This window comes from Carcharodon carcharias, chromosome 13 (assembly GCF_017639515.1).
Source record: "Carcharodon carcharias isolate sCarCar2 chromosome 13, sCarCar2.pri, whole genome shotgun sequence".
NCBI classification, from domain to species: Eukaryota; Metazoa; Chordata; class Chondrichthyes; order Lamniformes; family Lamnidae; genus Carcharodon; species Carcharodon carcharias.
The window spans coordinates 134196796-134213658 of NC_054479.1; the positions used below are offsets into that span (position 1 = coordinate 134196796).

General features: G+C 37.6%; 1 protein-coding gene across 5 annotated transcripts in view; it reads left to right on the plus strand.

Annotated features, from left to right (window-relative positions):
• The window catches only part of usp6nl (USP6 N-terminal like), a 250985-nt gene that overhangs the window by 214136 nt on the left and 19986 nt on the right, over positions 1–16863 (plus strand). For 4 of the 5 annotated variants that reach the window (XM_041203378.1, XM_041203382.1, XM_041203379.1 and 1 more), the window contains 3 exons: positions 816–881; positions 11839–11938; positions 15298–15450. In XM_041203378.1, coding sequence (XP_041059312.1) covers positions 816–881; positions 11839–11938; positions 15298–15450 — 319 coding nt within the window. The remainder of the gene's footprint in view (positions 1–815; positions 882–11838; positions 11939–15297; positions 15451–16863) is intronic. The other variant, XM_041203381.1, reaches the window with a different exon arrangement.

Below are 16863 nucleotides of genomic sequence, written 5' to 3' on the forward strand. Positions count from 1 at the left end.
CTACCAAGTTCCTTAACTCCAGTTGCTAATATTCTACCCAGGAAAAGGCCTTGCACGTGTGAGCTCCTCTCCAGATATCCAAATTTTAAAGTTATGAGTGCTGCCACTCACATTCTGTAAACAGTGCTTACCATTGAGATCTATTTCAGAGTTAACTGTAATTTCAGCATTACTACAAAGCAAAAATCACTTTGCAGTAACACTAAAGTTGTCTTATAAATAAAATGTTGGTTATTGCCAACTAATCCCCCAATAAGCCAGATTTCTCTCAGAACATTTTTCGGCTCTGTAAGTAATTTACTTGAATGTTCATTGTGAGAGGTTTGTACAACACAAGGTTAGACATTTGTGGGAACTGAGTCGTGGAGCAAGCTCCCTAGTATTAGCAGGATGTGGAATGGATTGATGTCAAATAAAAGGCAGTCTGCAACAAGAGAAAATGAGGGAACAAACATCTCCCATTGGAAGGAAAGTGAGGATGTGAAAACAGCAGTGAAATTGCTCTCCCGCTCAGTTTTCACCTTTTTTTCAAATAATTTCTCATTGTAATTCATGAATAAAAGGATTCTGATGAGAGAGCTTTGATGCAATTTTAAAGGAAAACATTGCTTTTTTTGAATGGTCTCAAAAATGATATTTAATGATAAGGAACTCTTTACATTATTAATTGAGTGGGATAATGAAATGGATTCCCATGATTCATAGGATTTTTTTTAGAATGAGAGGAATATGTGACATATGCAAGTAATGTCATTCTTGTTTTTGAAAAGCAACTAACAATATGAGAATTTAATTTTCACTTTTTTTAAAAACAGGATTCCCAGGATGTATTTACAACTTTGTATACCATGAAGTGGTTCTTTCAGTGTTTTCTGGACCGTGTAAGTCTGAGGAGGGTCTTTTTTTTGGGCTGTGGTGTTTACAGTGAATTTTGTTAATCACTCTAATATTGCAGTCATGGTGTACAGCACTGTGGGTGTGAGACTCTCATACCATTTGGGTACCGGTAATGGTCTTGAAAATTGAGCTGTTTACATCTGCACGCCTCTGTCTGTTTTGCATGATGTCCTGTCTGCTTTTATAAGACCATGGCTAGAATTTTTCCTGTGTCAGGTGGGTGAGGGTGGGGGTGGTTGTGGAGCCAACCGCTGCTTGTGATTGGCTCCATGCCGCGTGTGAAAGAGCGCTTTAATTTCCCTGAGGCACGGAGCTGCCTCAGGGAGATTGAAGCGGTATGTAAAAACATTTTTACAGACATTAAAAATTTAATGAGACATGCTCCCTCATGTTACTGTCAAATGAGATCGGGCATGTTTTTATTTTTCATATAAAATTTTTATTTCAGCATTAAAAGCTTTAGGAAACCTCTTCCCACTTGTGGATGAGGTTTCCTAAAAAATGTTTTTCTTAATGAAAAGAAGAATTACAAGGAATTGATAATAAGAATTGAGGAACTTGCAGACCACTTGAATGAAGAACAAAAATATTAGATCTCTATTGTTTTAAGTCATACTGTCCTCTTCTACACTTGCTATGTTTGAAAACATTACAAGAAATATTTGGTTAAAGAAGGGAAAATTGACCAGATTTGCCACTCCTGCTTGTTCTTGTGTGGTCCCTACTAGAAAGTGTGTGCAGATATTGAATGAGGATAGATTTTAACTATGGTGATTTCTCATCCCGCACCCACTCATTAAAATACTGTCTAGACTGGAATTGAACCACTATTGGGTAATGCGCTGAGGGGCTGCTGCAGTCCATAGAACATGACTTGATATCTTAGATAAAATGAAGGCAGAAAGAAGGAATTTGACTTTTTAAATCAAAATCTGAAGATTGTAACAAGACATTACTGAGTTCTCTTCATCAGTAACATAATTCTGAGTTATATTTTTGTATTGTTAAGTTACTGTTAGGGACTCTTAATATTTAAAGAATAAATCAATTAACTGACACACATGCCACAGGGTTTCACATATTTTAGCAAACAAACTTCTTGGTACGTGCAGAGAGAAATTAAACAGAGCAAGCACCACAAACTTAATATTATAGCTTATCAAGACTTATGATGTAAACTCAGTTCTACTTGCTACTTGCCCCTCCTCTCTTCTCTTCCCCCCCGACAAAGGGTTTTTTTGCCTTATGAAATTTTTAAGATTCATTTATATATTCTCTGGAGCCAAATAAAAGGTGTATCTCAGCTTTTTGAAATTAACTCTGATTTCCCTTCAGCGTTCCAGCTGCTCTCCAGTGCACAAGACTTAACGGAGGTCCTTCCATTAGTTATTGGTTAAGTGACCCTTCATTTTTTTCTTTACCCAACCTCATACTCTGGATTCCACAGCTCAAGCCGAGGCCTTTCTGTGACTCTTGCGCAGTAGCTTAAATCATCAGAAAACATTCCCTGTTTCTAATAGACAACTGCTATGGTTTCAAACTGCAACCAAACTGATTACTTCCAGAATTCCAAATGCAACTCAGTTAACTACCTTTCACTGAAAGGATTGTTGTAGACTTTTTCTTGGAGCTTCCAGCTAAACAAATCTTCCAGTCGCTTTCCCGCTTATGAACTTTGTATTAAACTGAATACCAGCTCCCACTTGTAGATTAGGTCATGGACAATAGATCTAGCTTTTACGTGACTTCAGGTGTAAGTCTGGCTTCACCCCTTGGCTGCCAAAGAGCTACAAGCTACGGAAGACCCAAAGCTGACACAGTTTTTTAGCTGCTTTTCCAAACATCAGCCAGCGATGCCTGCTGGTTATGCCCTAATTGAATTCAGAGATAAACTCAAAACAACGAATCTCACTGAACTTGGACCAATTTCCAAGGCAAACGACACCCCATCCTGTTCCCAGGCAGAAATGCAAATGAACTACCTTTTAATTCCAAAGCTTTCCTTAATTCTGGGAAACCACATGAATAACACATCCTTTACTGGAATAATCGGAGGCATCGTGTCTCCAGTTTTTCAGTTAAGTAAGACCACCCGCTGTTTTATGACTCTACCTCACGCCCCCCCCCCCCCCCCCCCCCCCCCACCCCGCCAAAACCCACTCCCTCTTCTCAAATCTGACTTTATTCAGTAAACACAAGTTACCTTTTGAATTTTAATTATTTTAAGTCTGTGTAGTTTGCCAGCCTCTCAATATTTACCAGGGATTTTCCCACTGAATTTATATTTAAAATTCAATTTCTAAAACTTAAAAAGCTATACCTTTAAAACATATGAACATATTAGGCATATGTAATAATACACAACAAAAACAAAAATACCTGGAAAAACTTAGCAGGTCTGGCAGCATCTGTGGAGAGGAGCACAGTTAACGTTTTGAGCCCATATGACTCTTCAACAGATCTAAGGAAAAATAGAAAAGGGTTGAAATATAAGCTGGTTTAAGGGAGGGGGGTGGGACAAGAAGAGCTGGATAGAGGGCCAGTGACAGGTGGAGATAACCAAAAGATGTCACAGACAAAAGGCCAAAGAGGTGTTGAACGTGGTGATATTATCTAAAGGAATGTGCTATTTAAGGATAGAAAGCAGGATGAGCAAGGTACAGATAGCCCTAGTGGGGGCTGGCTGAAGGGAAGGAATCAAAAAAGGCTAAAAGGTAGAGATAAAACAATGGATGGAAATACTACACACACTGTTCCTAGAGCCTGCTTCCAAAAGCAATACCCAAGATTTCAGGGCTTGGCCTGTTCTCGTCACACAACTGTTTTTATTAGGAAATAGCATTTTGTATTATGCTGTTCTGCTTGTTAGATTTGTGATATGAAATTATAAAGACAAACAGACAGTTTGACATTTGTTAGTTACGTCTTAACTTTTAGATCATATATCACCGCTTCCAATGGAGTATCTAGCTTTTTTCTGAAAAATGCCATTTCGAATAACTCTAGCACAGTATCCCATGGCTTCTTCCCTGCCACCTCCATCCCCCTAACACTCGAGGTTTTTCCATTCCTCAAGGCATTGGATCATGCTGAGATACATTATTAGCACTGGATGCCTTCTGGTACCTTGTCCAGGTGATTATATTTTACACGTGTTCCTAAACAGTGAGTGACAAAAGGCTTTTTAACCATGGTAAGTAGTGAGGGACATCACAATCTAGCATGCCTCATCCACCACCCTCATACATTTACTTTCCAATCGAAGTTTATGGGCAACAATCACAAGTGCAAGTGCTGACCAGTTCGTGTTTTATTTAAAAGTTTGAAGGTGTATAATGTGCCACATTGTTTAATCACCATATTGCTAGCCAACAAGAATCATTCATGATTTTAATTCATTTCTCAACTGTTTTCTGGAATCCTTATGTGCCATAGTACCTCGGATTCTCAGTTTGAAGATCCAACTCTTCATCTCCACAGCTTCAATTTGACAGTTTCCTGCAGGCTTCTTTTCACATCCTGATAGATTAGACTTGGACTATGATCCAGTATATGAAGACACTATCAGATTGCAGTTTCAGATAGTAGAATTCAACACGCATTGAAGATTTTACTTTGAGGTAACAGACTCGCTTCTGAAGGTTCGTAAATTATCTTTGTAGTGCATATAAATAGATAGTTTAAGAGGAAAATGAAGCAAATAAAAAATGAAGATTTGATTGTCAGAAATATTATCATATAAAATTAAGGGAAAGGTAAAGGGAAAAAAGTTGAGAACCAAAGTAAATTTTAATTTAGTTAATCACATGAAGAAAACGCAGAATAAAGGGCAGAGCAAAAAGATGAATTAAAAATAAGTTGAAAAGTAATCAAAAAAGGAAGAAATGAAAGGGGAAAATACAAGCTTAATTGACGTAAGGGTAAAGAAATGAGCAATAGTAGAAGGTTTTAGAAAAGCTGACTTAGTGGCTTGTGATTGGTTACTTTCTGCCAAGCAAAAGAAAGCATCAACTTGGACAATTAACTGAACATGCATATCATCAAAGGCTTACATTAATTTTAAAACCCATGGTTATGTATATGAATAAAGTTTGTGGACGTCATGAAACCATGAGGTGTATTGAGACGCACCAGGAGAGTCTACTCTGATGTCTAATTTAATTCGATAACTCATTAAATCCATGACAATTAAAAGTTTACAGTCCTGAATTTGTTTCTTTGGTTTTAGTGCCTCCCTATTGCCCAAACGAAATGTTCCATTAAACTGGCAATGCATAATTATGGTTAATTATAATTCATGAAATAATTGACCACAAATCAAGTTGAAATACCAGGGGTAGGCGAATAAGTTTTACCCTGATCTCGTCAGGCATTCTGCAGACAATCAACCTTTTCATTTCAAATGTCAAAGCTATTCAGTTTGAATACATCTTGTTTTGTGATATTTGGTGTAGAAGCAATCCCTGGCATTTTAGGAGTGCTGTGGCTTGCATTGACTCATTTTAAAGAATGCCTGTACTCTAGGCTCACAACTATTTTGCATGCTAACCAGTGTTTCAGATAACACTCTTATGCTTTGTTTAAACAGCCAGATTTCTGTCTGAATGAGTCGGCTACACATTCATCTCTGGGATTGCCATTCCGAGCAATATTAACCCGCTTCTTCCCCCCATCTCCAAGTAATATTGATATGTAAAACATCACTGTTCTTTGCTTAATTTAATTTATTGATAAGTTGCACCTACTATGGTGGAATACGTTCACCCTGCCTAAATAATTTAGTTTCTAAAAATTTGAAGAAAGTTGTATGTTAGCAATCCCCTGAAATTTCAGAATGCAGAGCTGATTGGTGGAGCGTAGTTTCAAACCTATACACTCTTATTTTGCAATCTTAGCCACATTCCTTTGACTGATGAGTATCTAAGGCACTTTTCCACAGGGAAATTCAGAATAAGTGTCACACCAGGATTCATCTTGCACACTTCCTGCATTATAATAAATTCAGATCAGCATTGGCTGAGCCCAGCGAGTATGTTGCTAGAGTTAGAGTGGCATTGTGTAGTTATGGAGCAGGCCTTACCTTTAATGTAATAAAAGATTTCAAGGAACGTTATCAAACAAAATTTGATATCAGGTCACATCAGGAGATTAATAGGACAGATAAACTTGCTTAATGAATTTTTTAGAGAGGTAAGAAGGCAGCAGGCAGGAAATTTAAGGCTCAGGGATTTGACAACCGAAATCACAGTTGTTGCATGATTAAAGTCAGGGATGCGCAAAATGTCAGAATTTGAGCAGTGCATTATAACTTGGAGGGTTGTAGGTATTATGATCCCCAGCTGAGGTTACCACTGGATAAGCCTGATCCCAGGATGGAACCCAGCTTGATAGATCCTAACTTTTATTTGTTTAGATGCGTGGAGAGGGACTGCTGAGCAGAGTGACTGGAGTCAGCTAATAAACTTTTAACTAAAGCATAAGACATTTATTAAACAAGAAAAGATGAACTATACTACAATACTCCTTCACCCACAATATACCTTTACAGATATATACATATTTGTAAGGATAACATGATTACAAAAGCTATCTTGCACTGTAATGTTCACAGTAAGTACAATCCACGTAAACCACTTGACGACCTGTGGCAAGACACACCACACTCTGAAACCAAGTGACAGATGCCACCTCAACCAGATGCTATGGATCTCTCATCAACTCTCCCCAGACGCTTGTCACACCTTGAACCAACCAGCCTCACTGAACTCTGGCCAGGATTTTCCCCTCGGCGATTTGGCCCAACTTTAAGCAAGAGAAAGAAATCGCCAGTGGTCCCCACAGTGGCCGGTCTCTCAAATTTGTTTCCAGTGGCTGATGCTGTTAGAGCCTGGGAGTATCAGAATCCATCTGCCATCTGGTTTAAATATTGCAATGAAGCAAATATTCCCCACTCACCAAGGGGAAAATGATGTGGGGTGACGTGGGGAGGAATCCCGACATCATCCCGGGCTTTTTAAATATTAAGGAAGGCGGGCGGTCACCAAAATCAGCTGTCCGCCCGCCGACCTGTCAGTGGCCAATTAAGGCCATTGACAGGCTCATTAAAATAGTTAAATGCCCTGCCCGGCCAACCTTAAGGCTGGTGGGCAGGCCAGGAGCCCCAGCGGCCTGTAGATTATTAATGAAACTTCATCCACTGGCAGGATGAAATTTCATTACCATTTTGTAAAAGTTTAATAAATTTTATGAGTTTGTTATCAACATATCCCATCTCGTGTGACATTGTCACATGAGGGGGACATGTTAATCATTTTAAAATGACTCTATTTTTTGACTTTACTTACCTTTCACTAAACTCCCTGAGACAGGATTTTGCCTCAGGGAGCAGTGTGCTCTTTCGTGCACATGCGCGAAAGAGCGCACCTTGACAGTTGGAGATTCTCCCCCCCGGATCAGGAAGCACTATCGGGCAGGCCACTGTGAGAGCCTTAATTGGCCCGCCCACTCAAAATGGCGGTGGGCCCCGTTTCAGCTTTGGGTTTCGGCTGCCCAGCCAGTTGGGCCCACCCACCAGCCAAGGGCTAAATTCTGCCCTCTGTTTTTCACACGAGCGTTTCCAATCTCCACTCTGAGAACTCACTTTGGAATCTTCGCCCAGATGTCTTCGGCAAGGATTCACCTCCAGGCTTTCGAACTCTCTTTCCGATGTTCCTCTCACCAACTCAGCTGTCATCAATTCACCACTGCTTCACATGCCCCTAACAAAGAGTTACAAGCCTCTTGGCTTCTCACAAGCCTTTATCTCTTTAAGCTTGAAACTGGAGCCTTGCCCTGCTCCTCACTCTTAACTTCACTTAATAGGACCTTTCCCAGGTTCCTGTCCTTCCTTTGACTAAACCTCTGCTTGGGACTTTCTCCTGTTCCACTCCGCTGGATTCTTGGGGACCACCTTCTTTAGCTTGGGACTGGCTATCTGTCCCTTCTGGGCTGCTTCTGCCTGGCAGCTGTCTTCAAAGCCAACTGAACTCAATCAGCTTCCAAATAAAACTGCTGTTTCTAGTTTTTTCTGTGTGTCTGTGGAAGGGACCTGCCTCTCTGGACCCCTGTTGCTCAGCAACAGCCTAGTTTCTCTACTCTTGTTTGTATAGCTTAGCTCAGAGTTGTAAAAAGCTCACTAATCATGCAGGCATCCTTTACAGTGATACTAAAATTTGACCTTAACATACAGATACAGAAATACAAATCAAACTTAAAACATTAAAGCCAAAACTTATTCCTAACACCTACAAATACAAGTATAACTTAATTAAACTATCTCTATTTCCTAACATAAGACTGGTAGAAATTACAGAGATAAGGAGGGATGAAGCTATGGAGAAATTTGAGAACAAGCATGTTGATTTTAAACTTGAGATTGTTCCTAACTGAGCCACTGTAGATCAGTGACGACAGGGTGAAGGGTGTACAGGATGGTGCAAGTGAGGAAACATTCATTAACATTATTGTTTAAACTCATGTTTCAGTTGGGTATTTGTGAGAATGAAATGTTAGTCCTGAATGGAATTATGATATAAATTGCTTGACCTAGGGTGCTTTGGCAAACATGATCAATCCATCCATTAGAAATGTTTGTAAATTAGGAAACTGAGACAGCTCAACTGTTAGAGAAACCAAGGATGTGAAAGGTGGAAAAGAAGGTGTTAAGTTTTCTTTGCCAAAAAATGGAGAAATTGATAAATACACGCTGCAAAAGCCTAAGTTAGCATTCAAATGGAATATATTGTAACAAAACCTCAGTTGTCAGTCTGTGTGATTATATGTGTGATTATAACACCAAAAACTACAAGGTATATAAAGCACAAATGCCACTATTGCAGGCTCCAGATTTCCCATGGTCATGTGAGGAACCTAGTTTATACTCTTCCTGTAGATTTGTAGTTAATTCATAATATCCTCGTGGAAATAATATAATCTTCAATGCTCGTACAAAGTTCTAGTCTCTTACCTGTTAACGCTATTTTTAAATGACTTCTAAAGTAGAAGACTTGGCTCGATAAGATGTCTAAACATCTAATGTTTATCAGCAATTTGTGTAATTGCTGTTAACGAGAACAAGGAGGAGAACAGTATACATTTTAGTCCATGTATCACAAACTGGATGTCATTCTCTTATTCAAATGCAACTTTTAATTGCCATCTTTATGGCAATCTGCTTTATTTGTAATGCAGTTCATCAGAAAGCCTGTGGCACATTATTTCACAAGAAAAAAGTAACTACACTGATGGTCAATCTTGCATTTATATTCAGAACTTCCGAACAGTACAACTGTAGCAAGGGACCCATTGTCAGGATCTTTAAAAAAAAAAACTGCCTTTAAGTCATGTGCTGTGTGACTTCATAAGCGCAGGTGAAAAAACATGCAACACTACAGTTATATAACTACACGCAGATTGGGATAAGCCACAGTAAATAAATCACTTAGATCCTCTGGTTTTCTTTCTGTGGAAAGCCGTACACTGTGCAACTCCATTTCATTTACATAAGTATTTATTTCCTTTTGTAGCCAAAATAATTGTTTGCCAAGTGGCTCCCCCGTTTATGTTAGGTATCAAAACAGATCATCTCTTCAGATTTAAATTGATCATCCTGTTTTCTTTTTACCTGAGTTTTTCTGTGTTTTAAAAGTTTTACACAAAGGAAGCATAATTTAGACTTTCTAGACCAGATTCTTTACACACAAATAATTTTGTAGTACACCACAGAAGCATGTTTTAAATTGGTATGGTGAAGATTATGTTCGAATAGCTTAGTTTTTTATTGCTTCAGCCCTTACTGAGGATAAGTATTATTTGAACTGCAGAAGAACTATTAAGGTTTGCAGAGGCAAGTTGTGACACTATTCACATTACTACCAACGTGGTTGCCGAATAATCTTGTAATCTTCTGGTAAATAAGTCTCAGCGGTTGGTTAAATTGCACCCAAGAATCCTTAAAGAATTAAGAGAGAAAACTGCAGGAACTCTGGCACAAATCTTCAGAGATCACTGAAAACTAGAGAGCTGCCTGGAGACAAGGAAAAAGGCAAGTTATTTCCATTTTTAAAAAGAGTAATTAAGGAGATCCAGGTTATTGCAGACTGGTGAGTTTGATGTCCATTGTGGCCCAAGTTGCCACTTTGAAGATAAGATTATGGAGAACTGGGTAGAAATAAAATCATCTAAAATATCCAATATGGATTCATGAATCTTAACAAATTTTAGTCTTGAACGTGGCCATCTTGGATATACAAATAAAAATCTTAATGTAAGGTTACATTGTCCACTTTAAAAGGCTTTCTTTAGTAAATATTCAGACTTTGTGTCTTAAAATATCGGTCATATTAAATCCATAGAATATATGTCTTGCTGAAGCAGAGAAGTCACACATGAGCACTTTCTTGTATGACTGCTGTCAGCAATTAACTAGAGAGCATCCATTAAAAATGTTTTGCCTTCCTTTAAACACTATACTTCAGGACTCGATAATTTTTGAGGGAACCCTTTCAGATTAAATTGTTCTTGTTTCCTTTGTGTAGATACTTGTTTTTGATAAATGGGGGAACATTGGTTGTTTCTTACAACTGCATCATTTAGAATATGCAAACCTGATTAGATTTGATCATGAACCTGTGACATTGGACATAAAACAGTATGATTGAACTAGATGTGATGTGGTACATTGCTTTTATAGAAAACAGATTGTATATAAAATAATGGTATTTAAGTCTGAAATAATGTTTGAACCATCAAATTAAAGAGGGTGGTGCGCTTCAGGCTAGTCATTGAATTTCCATTTACATTAATCAGCTGAACAGCAAATTTATCCCAAGGGAGCCTTTTACTTCCATCTAATTCAATCCATAATTCCACAGAATTGCTCTTCTCTAATGAGCAACACAGCATATATCTGGAGGGTCAGTAATTTCATACATTAAACCTTTTTACAGTCTTAAATATGAATTTAAAAGTAATAACGATAAAGTATTGCAGATTAGTTGAAAGTGTTTGTCTTAAGTTTGTAACGAATGAATTTGATATAGCATAGGTATACTTAGTGATAATCAACTCGTCTCTTTTAATTTCTTGTTCATGTTACGAAGTAGTTGAAAACACAAATAGAATGATCACTTCCATTGACAGAACACTAGCTTACAATTGTACTAAGACTGTATAAGATCCTGATTATACCCCACTTCTCATGCTGTTTTCAGTTCTGGTTAATGCAAAGTCATATACAGAGATTAGAATAGATGCAAAATTGCACCCATGTGTTAAAACAATGAACATATTGAAGAAACTCTAGCTATGTAGCCTAGAAAATAGGAAATTAAGGGGGACTTCTTCAAAATATGTTAACTATATTAAACTATTTAAAGCTGCAATTTGGTTTACCCAGAATATAACTTCTAAGTAAGCCAAGAAAATAGGATCAGAAAATCTTAATAGTGAAAAATGAATTTAAACTGATACATTTATAATCAATAGATGTTACATGAGATCTTTTGTTCTTTACTCAGTGATGATGATACGAATAGTCTGTCCAGATGGATAGTAGTTATGACAACTTCTGCGTGTTTGGATCGACATTTTTTAAAAAGTCATAGTAACCGCAGCTATCTGTACCTGCATTTATCATGCCACAACTTTATTCATTACAGGGTATTCCTGCCTTTATCTTTAGATTTCCTTTTACTTCTGTTTATTTACTTGTTACAAAGAATCTTGACATTTTCTGTCTATAAAAACTGGTGGGAAAAAAGCAGTTTCCTCTAACCGCTATTAGGAACAAAGGAAATATTCAATTTTAAAGCAAACAAATAGCTTTTTAGAAATATAGTGTAAAACCTGAAACATTTCCAAGCATATTTGTATACCTCATTTTTTTTATTTACCTTGTCACAGACTCCCTTCACTCTAACATTGAGGCTATGGGACATCTACATGCTAGAAGGAGATCGGATTCTCACAGCAATGTCATATACAATTCTTAAACTTCACAAAAGTAAGATCATTTCATTCACTATTCACACTTTTTTTTCTCTTTTGTAGCTTACAATGATCCAATTATACTACTACATAACCTGAACCTCCTGAATATTCTAAAAGCAAAATACTGCGGATGCTGGAAATCTGAAATAAAATCAGCAAATGCTGGAAAAACTCAGCAGGTCTGACAGCATCTGTGGAGAGAGAAACAGAGTTAACATTTTGAGTCCGTATGATCCTTCTTCCTAGCTAAAGTGAAGTAGAAGTGTGATTAAATTCATACTGTTTAAGGGGGGGGGGGTGGTGAAGCTGGATAGAAGGCCAGCGATAAGTGGGAGCAAAGGAGAGATTGACAAAGATGTCATGGACAAAAAGATAAAGGGAGTGTTAATGGTAGTGGTAAGGGCTAAAGAAGGTGCTAATAGTGGCATTAAGGTAAGAAAGAATGTGTTAATAGCAGAACAAGGGTCAGCACTCTGTGAAAGAAAACATGGAATAAGTAACAGATGGCCAACTTCAGACCATGAACTATCTCTTCTATCTTAACCTCTTTTAAAATCTTTTCTTTTTAAAAATCTTTTAAAATATTGTTATTTTTTATCCACTTAATGTTATTTTTATTTATTTGTTTTTATTTATTTATTGTGTTATCCTCTTTTTATTCCCTTTTTTCCCCAACCACCCTCTCTGTCCACCCCACCTACATAAGGGCCATCTGTTCTTTCATGGAGGGCTGACTGTTCTGCTATTAACACATTCTGCTTTCTTGCCTTTATGCCACTATCAGCACCTTCTTTAGCCCTTACCACTACCTTTGACACTCCCTTTGCCTTTTTGTCCATGGTATCTTTGTCAATCTCTCCTTATCCCCCATCTATCTCTGGCCTTCTATCCGGTTTGCCTACTCCAGCCCCCTTTAACAGTATATATTTCAACATTTTTCGACTTCTCTTAGCTCTGAAGAAGGGTCATATGGACTCAACGTTAACTCTGTTTCTCTCTCCACAGATGCTGTCAAACCTGCTGAGTTTTTCCAGCATTTTCTGTTTTTCCTCCTGAATATTGTGCTTTTCCAGACTGACGGTACTTGGTTTAGATCAAACCTAATGACTACATTAAAGAAAAACAGTTTTGTGGGCTTATAAGTGTTGTAGGTATTAGGGGGAAAAAAGGTGAAACTAAGCACACCCACCTCACAAATCGCATTTGTGTAAAATTAAGCTTTCGCACCCGCTATTCTTAACCGAGGCTGGCAATTAGAGGCAAAGGGTGTACGTTTATTCTTGTAGTGGACTTCCACCCACGAAACACTTTGTCAAGACTATTCCATTTCAGTTCAGAAGCTTGCATCAATTGGTACTTTCTACCATCATTCATACTGGACTCAAGCTGAGATCTCAGAGGAGAAAATAGTGTTTTTCAACTGCATTTCTACCACATTACCCCCTCTATCTCTTTCTATCCCAAAGGCTAAGTATCACACCCCTTCATTACCTCCATTACCTCATTAAGCAATGTGTAAGCCTTAATAATGAATATCACCAGACCTTTTAACTATGGGGAGTACCTCAGCAGAGATATTTTTATCACTGTGCTCTTTGCTATGCTCTAATCACTGTTTCTAATCTGGAGCAAGATTCTTGACTTAGTTTTGGGACTAATGGAGGCAATTATAATACCCCATCTGAACATGGAATGAGCTAACTCAGCAATGACCAGGGATTGAATTTTCGACTTTCAGTGTTGCTATAAGTGCATTTATCTACTGAAGCCTTAGAGCAGGGACTACTTTTTATTTAATGTAGTTAGCTCTATTTTTAGACCAAAGCAATTAACTGATTATTTAGCCCTTTCTTTCATGGCATTTTGGCCACTCAGCTGGGAGGTTACATGAACTGCTCGGATCCTCTTATAGCTTTCAGTACCTATGCCATCCCTTGCTTATCCAGCAGGGAGAAAAAATTCAATTGCTTCTTAGTAAGGTGGGATGGATTATTTACAAAACATTCCAGCTGAAAAACCGATAAAACATAATTGCTTTCCCAATTAGTGAAAATGGATTAAATCTTTGGAGAAAATTGTAGCTGGGGCCAGTGTCTCAATCTGGACAATGTGGTGCCACCGGGGCAAACAGCAAATTATAATTGTTGATTTTTATAATGAGAAATACAAATTGTGTGACTCTGTGTATATATTTTTCTAAAAAGAATTTTGTTAATGCTGGGACAAAAATGATAAGCGTTGAACAAAACTGTGCACTACTGATTGGTATGGTTATCTAAGTACAGTGTCAGGTAATGTAATTTGTTAGATTTTAAGACAGTAATCTGCCTTTGGGAGCAGAAATGAATTAACAGTAAAAGCCAGCCTCCTCCTGGAATCAGTTCACCAGTTGAGAAGCAAAACCACAATTTATTAAGCTGGCACTGTTAGCTTGCATTCCCTTTGTTCTATCCACTAATAGTTACATTGCATGTGCATTCCATGGTGTGTTATGCTGAAGCACGCTGGATTCATGTAGCCTGCAATTTATTGTGTTCCAGTTGGCTTTGTCACCTGTTCCTGTTTTATGTCATCATAGCTATTCTATTTATGCACGATTAACATTTCACTGAGTCCTCAACATCTTCCTCACCCTCCCTACAATCTTCTTTCTTTCTACGTAAGGAATGGAGTCGCCATTGGTACTGACACTAGTAGCCCTCAGCATTTTACCCAAATTACCATCATTTATTAATGATCCTAGACTGTGACCACCAAAGTGTTCAGTTATTTGAGGGGTGGAGGCAGGGGCATACTGTTATGCATTTACCCTTCCCTGAAAACTCAGTGGATATTTGATGTGGGTAGTTTGCATCTCAGTTGAAATATATGTATTTCGGATTACATAATATTAATGAACACTTGGAAAAAATACTGGAGTTCAGTTGTCTCCCATGCAACCATAGCTCACCATTTAATTGTTTTCCCTTTGCATAAGTATGAGAGGAGGTTGGGCTGGGGAGGGGTGCAAGCATATAAGGAGGGGAAGGATGGAACTGTGTTGAGCAGAGAAACAGCTAAGTACATAGGTGCTGCAGCACACTGTGCTAAAAAGTGGTGGAATATATATTTGTGATGGTTATTTTCCAATATGATGAGTTCTTGATTTCTGTAGTATGAGCGGGAAAAGTTACGAAGCAAAGGCTAGGCATTTTACTGCAGGAAGGTCAAAGCTGGAGAATGGATTGCAGCAGAATGCTCTTGCACATAAAAGTACACAGCTTCCTCACCTTGTTAGCCAGGTGATAGTGAGTAGTTCAGAAAAACCCAAAGAGAAGGCAAGAAAATCCCTTCTCCTCCAAAATGGTAACAGAAGTCTGTTTATGTTTATAGAGCATTTGATGAAGTTATCAATGGAAGATTTGATAGAGTTTCTGCAGGAGTCTTTGGCCAAGGACTTTTACTTTGATGATGACTTCGTTATAGATCAGCTACAAAACTCAATGTCTGAGCTGAAACGTAACAAACTGGACTTGCCACCAGCAGGTGAGATTTCCAGTATAATCATTAATAATAAAAGTAATTTGTACTTGTATATCTGTTTTTAATAAATTCTTTTAGTAATGATTTTAGGACAAGATTGTTATCTTTTTTGTACATGTGTAGGTTTGCTCTGTGATTTCCAGCACATCAATTTTTCTCTCTTTTCTTGGGAAGTGCTGAACATGAAACAAGGCACTTACATGCATAAAGAAGGACCATTTAACCCAAGTTAGCCTGTGTAGTGTTCTTGCAGATTAGAGTTGTGCATTGTGCAAACCGGTCAAAAACAGCTTTGATAAAATCCAGCAATTGGATTATCTTTTATTCTCATGTCTATGGAATGTTGTATAGAGAAGCTAGATTAAATGGGAGAATAATAATAGAAAATTTACATAATAGTTCACTGATTCTATCATCACCAATTTTTTTTTTTTTTGCAAGCCAACCAAACACGTGGTGGGAATCGAGTTTTTTTTTTGTGTATTTACGTATTTCAGCATTGGCTGCTGAACCAATAATTGGGATTTCTAGTTCTTCTACTTTGTATTATGTTATTTCTTATCTCAAGTTCTATCTTATCTGAAATCCTTGCGCAAAAAATTGCAGAATTACTTATTGAGGTCTGCTGACCCATTAAATCTTATTTTGTCAATTTATTTCATGTAATGGCAGCAGCAAATAGTTTTCCAACTCTCTTTTTAAATATTTGTTCAGCTTGCTGGGTCTTCTCCTGACTTCCTTTTCAAACCAATCAAATTAACTGAGTTAGCATAAGTATCTCATCACCATCATTAAATTTATGACAGTATTGCTAGATGTTATAAAAGTTTAGCTTGTTTTTATTACATTTGCTCAGTCAGCAGCCCAGCTGCCTGCATGCCAAGTCGGTACTGAGCTTTTCTAGTTTAGTTAATTTGCGCAACAGCCAAGAAGCATTAATAATGGTAGAGCTTTGTGAGCAACATTTTATTAATATATATATTTTTTTAATAATTGTTTCAATCATTTTATATATGTTCCCTTGTTTCTATCTGTAAATACTATAACTATTACAATATTTTGTAATTAAGCACAAAGCATTTATTGATAATAAATTTTTATTTAAAAATGAGCCTGGACTTTAAAAATTGAATGGTTAATTGGTCACTTGTAGTGACTAATTACAGAATCTTTCGTGAACCCGACAGGGAGGAGTAAGGTTCCCAATATAAAACTATTTTTTTTAATGTCAAGTTATCTGAAGAAATCTATTTCATGCCGGCTGGATTCTGGCAGGTTTGTTGGCCTTTTCTGTACTGTGTTCAGATGATTCCCCCCTCAAAATTGCAAAGAAAAGAAACATTGATGTAATGCTATAGATATAATGAAATATAATGAGGTATAATGAAAAAAGAAACAAATAGTTGTAGTAGAGAG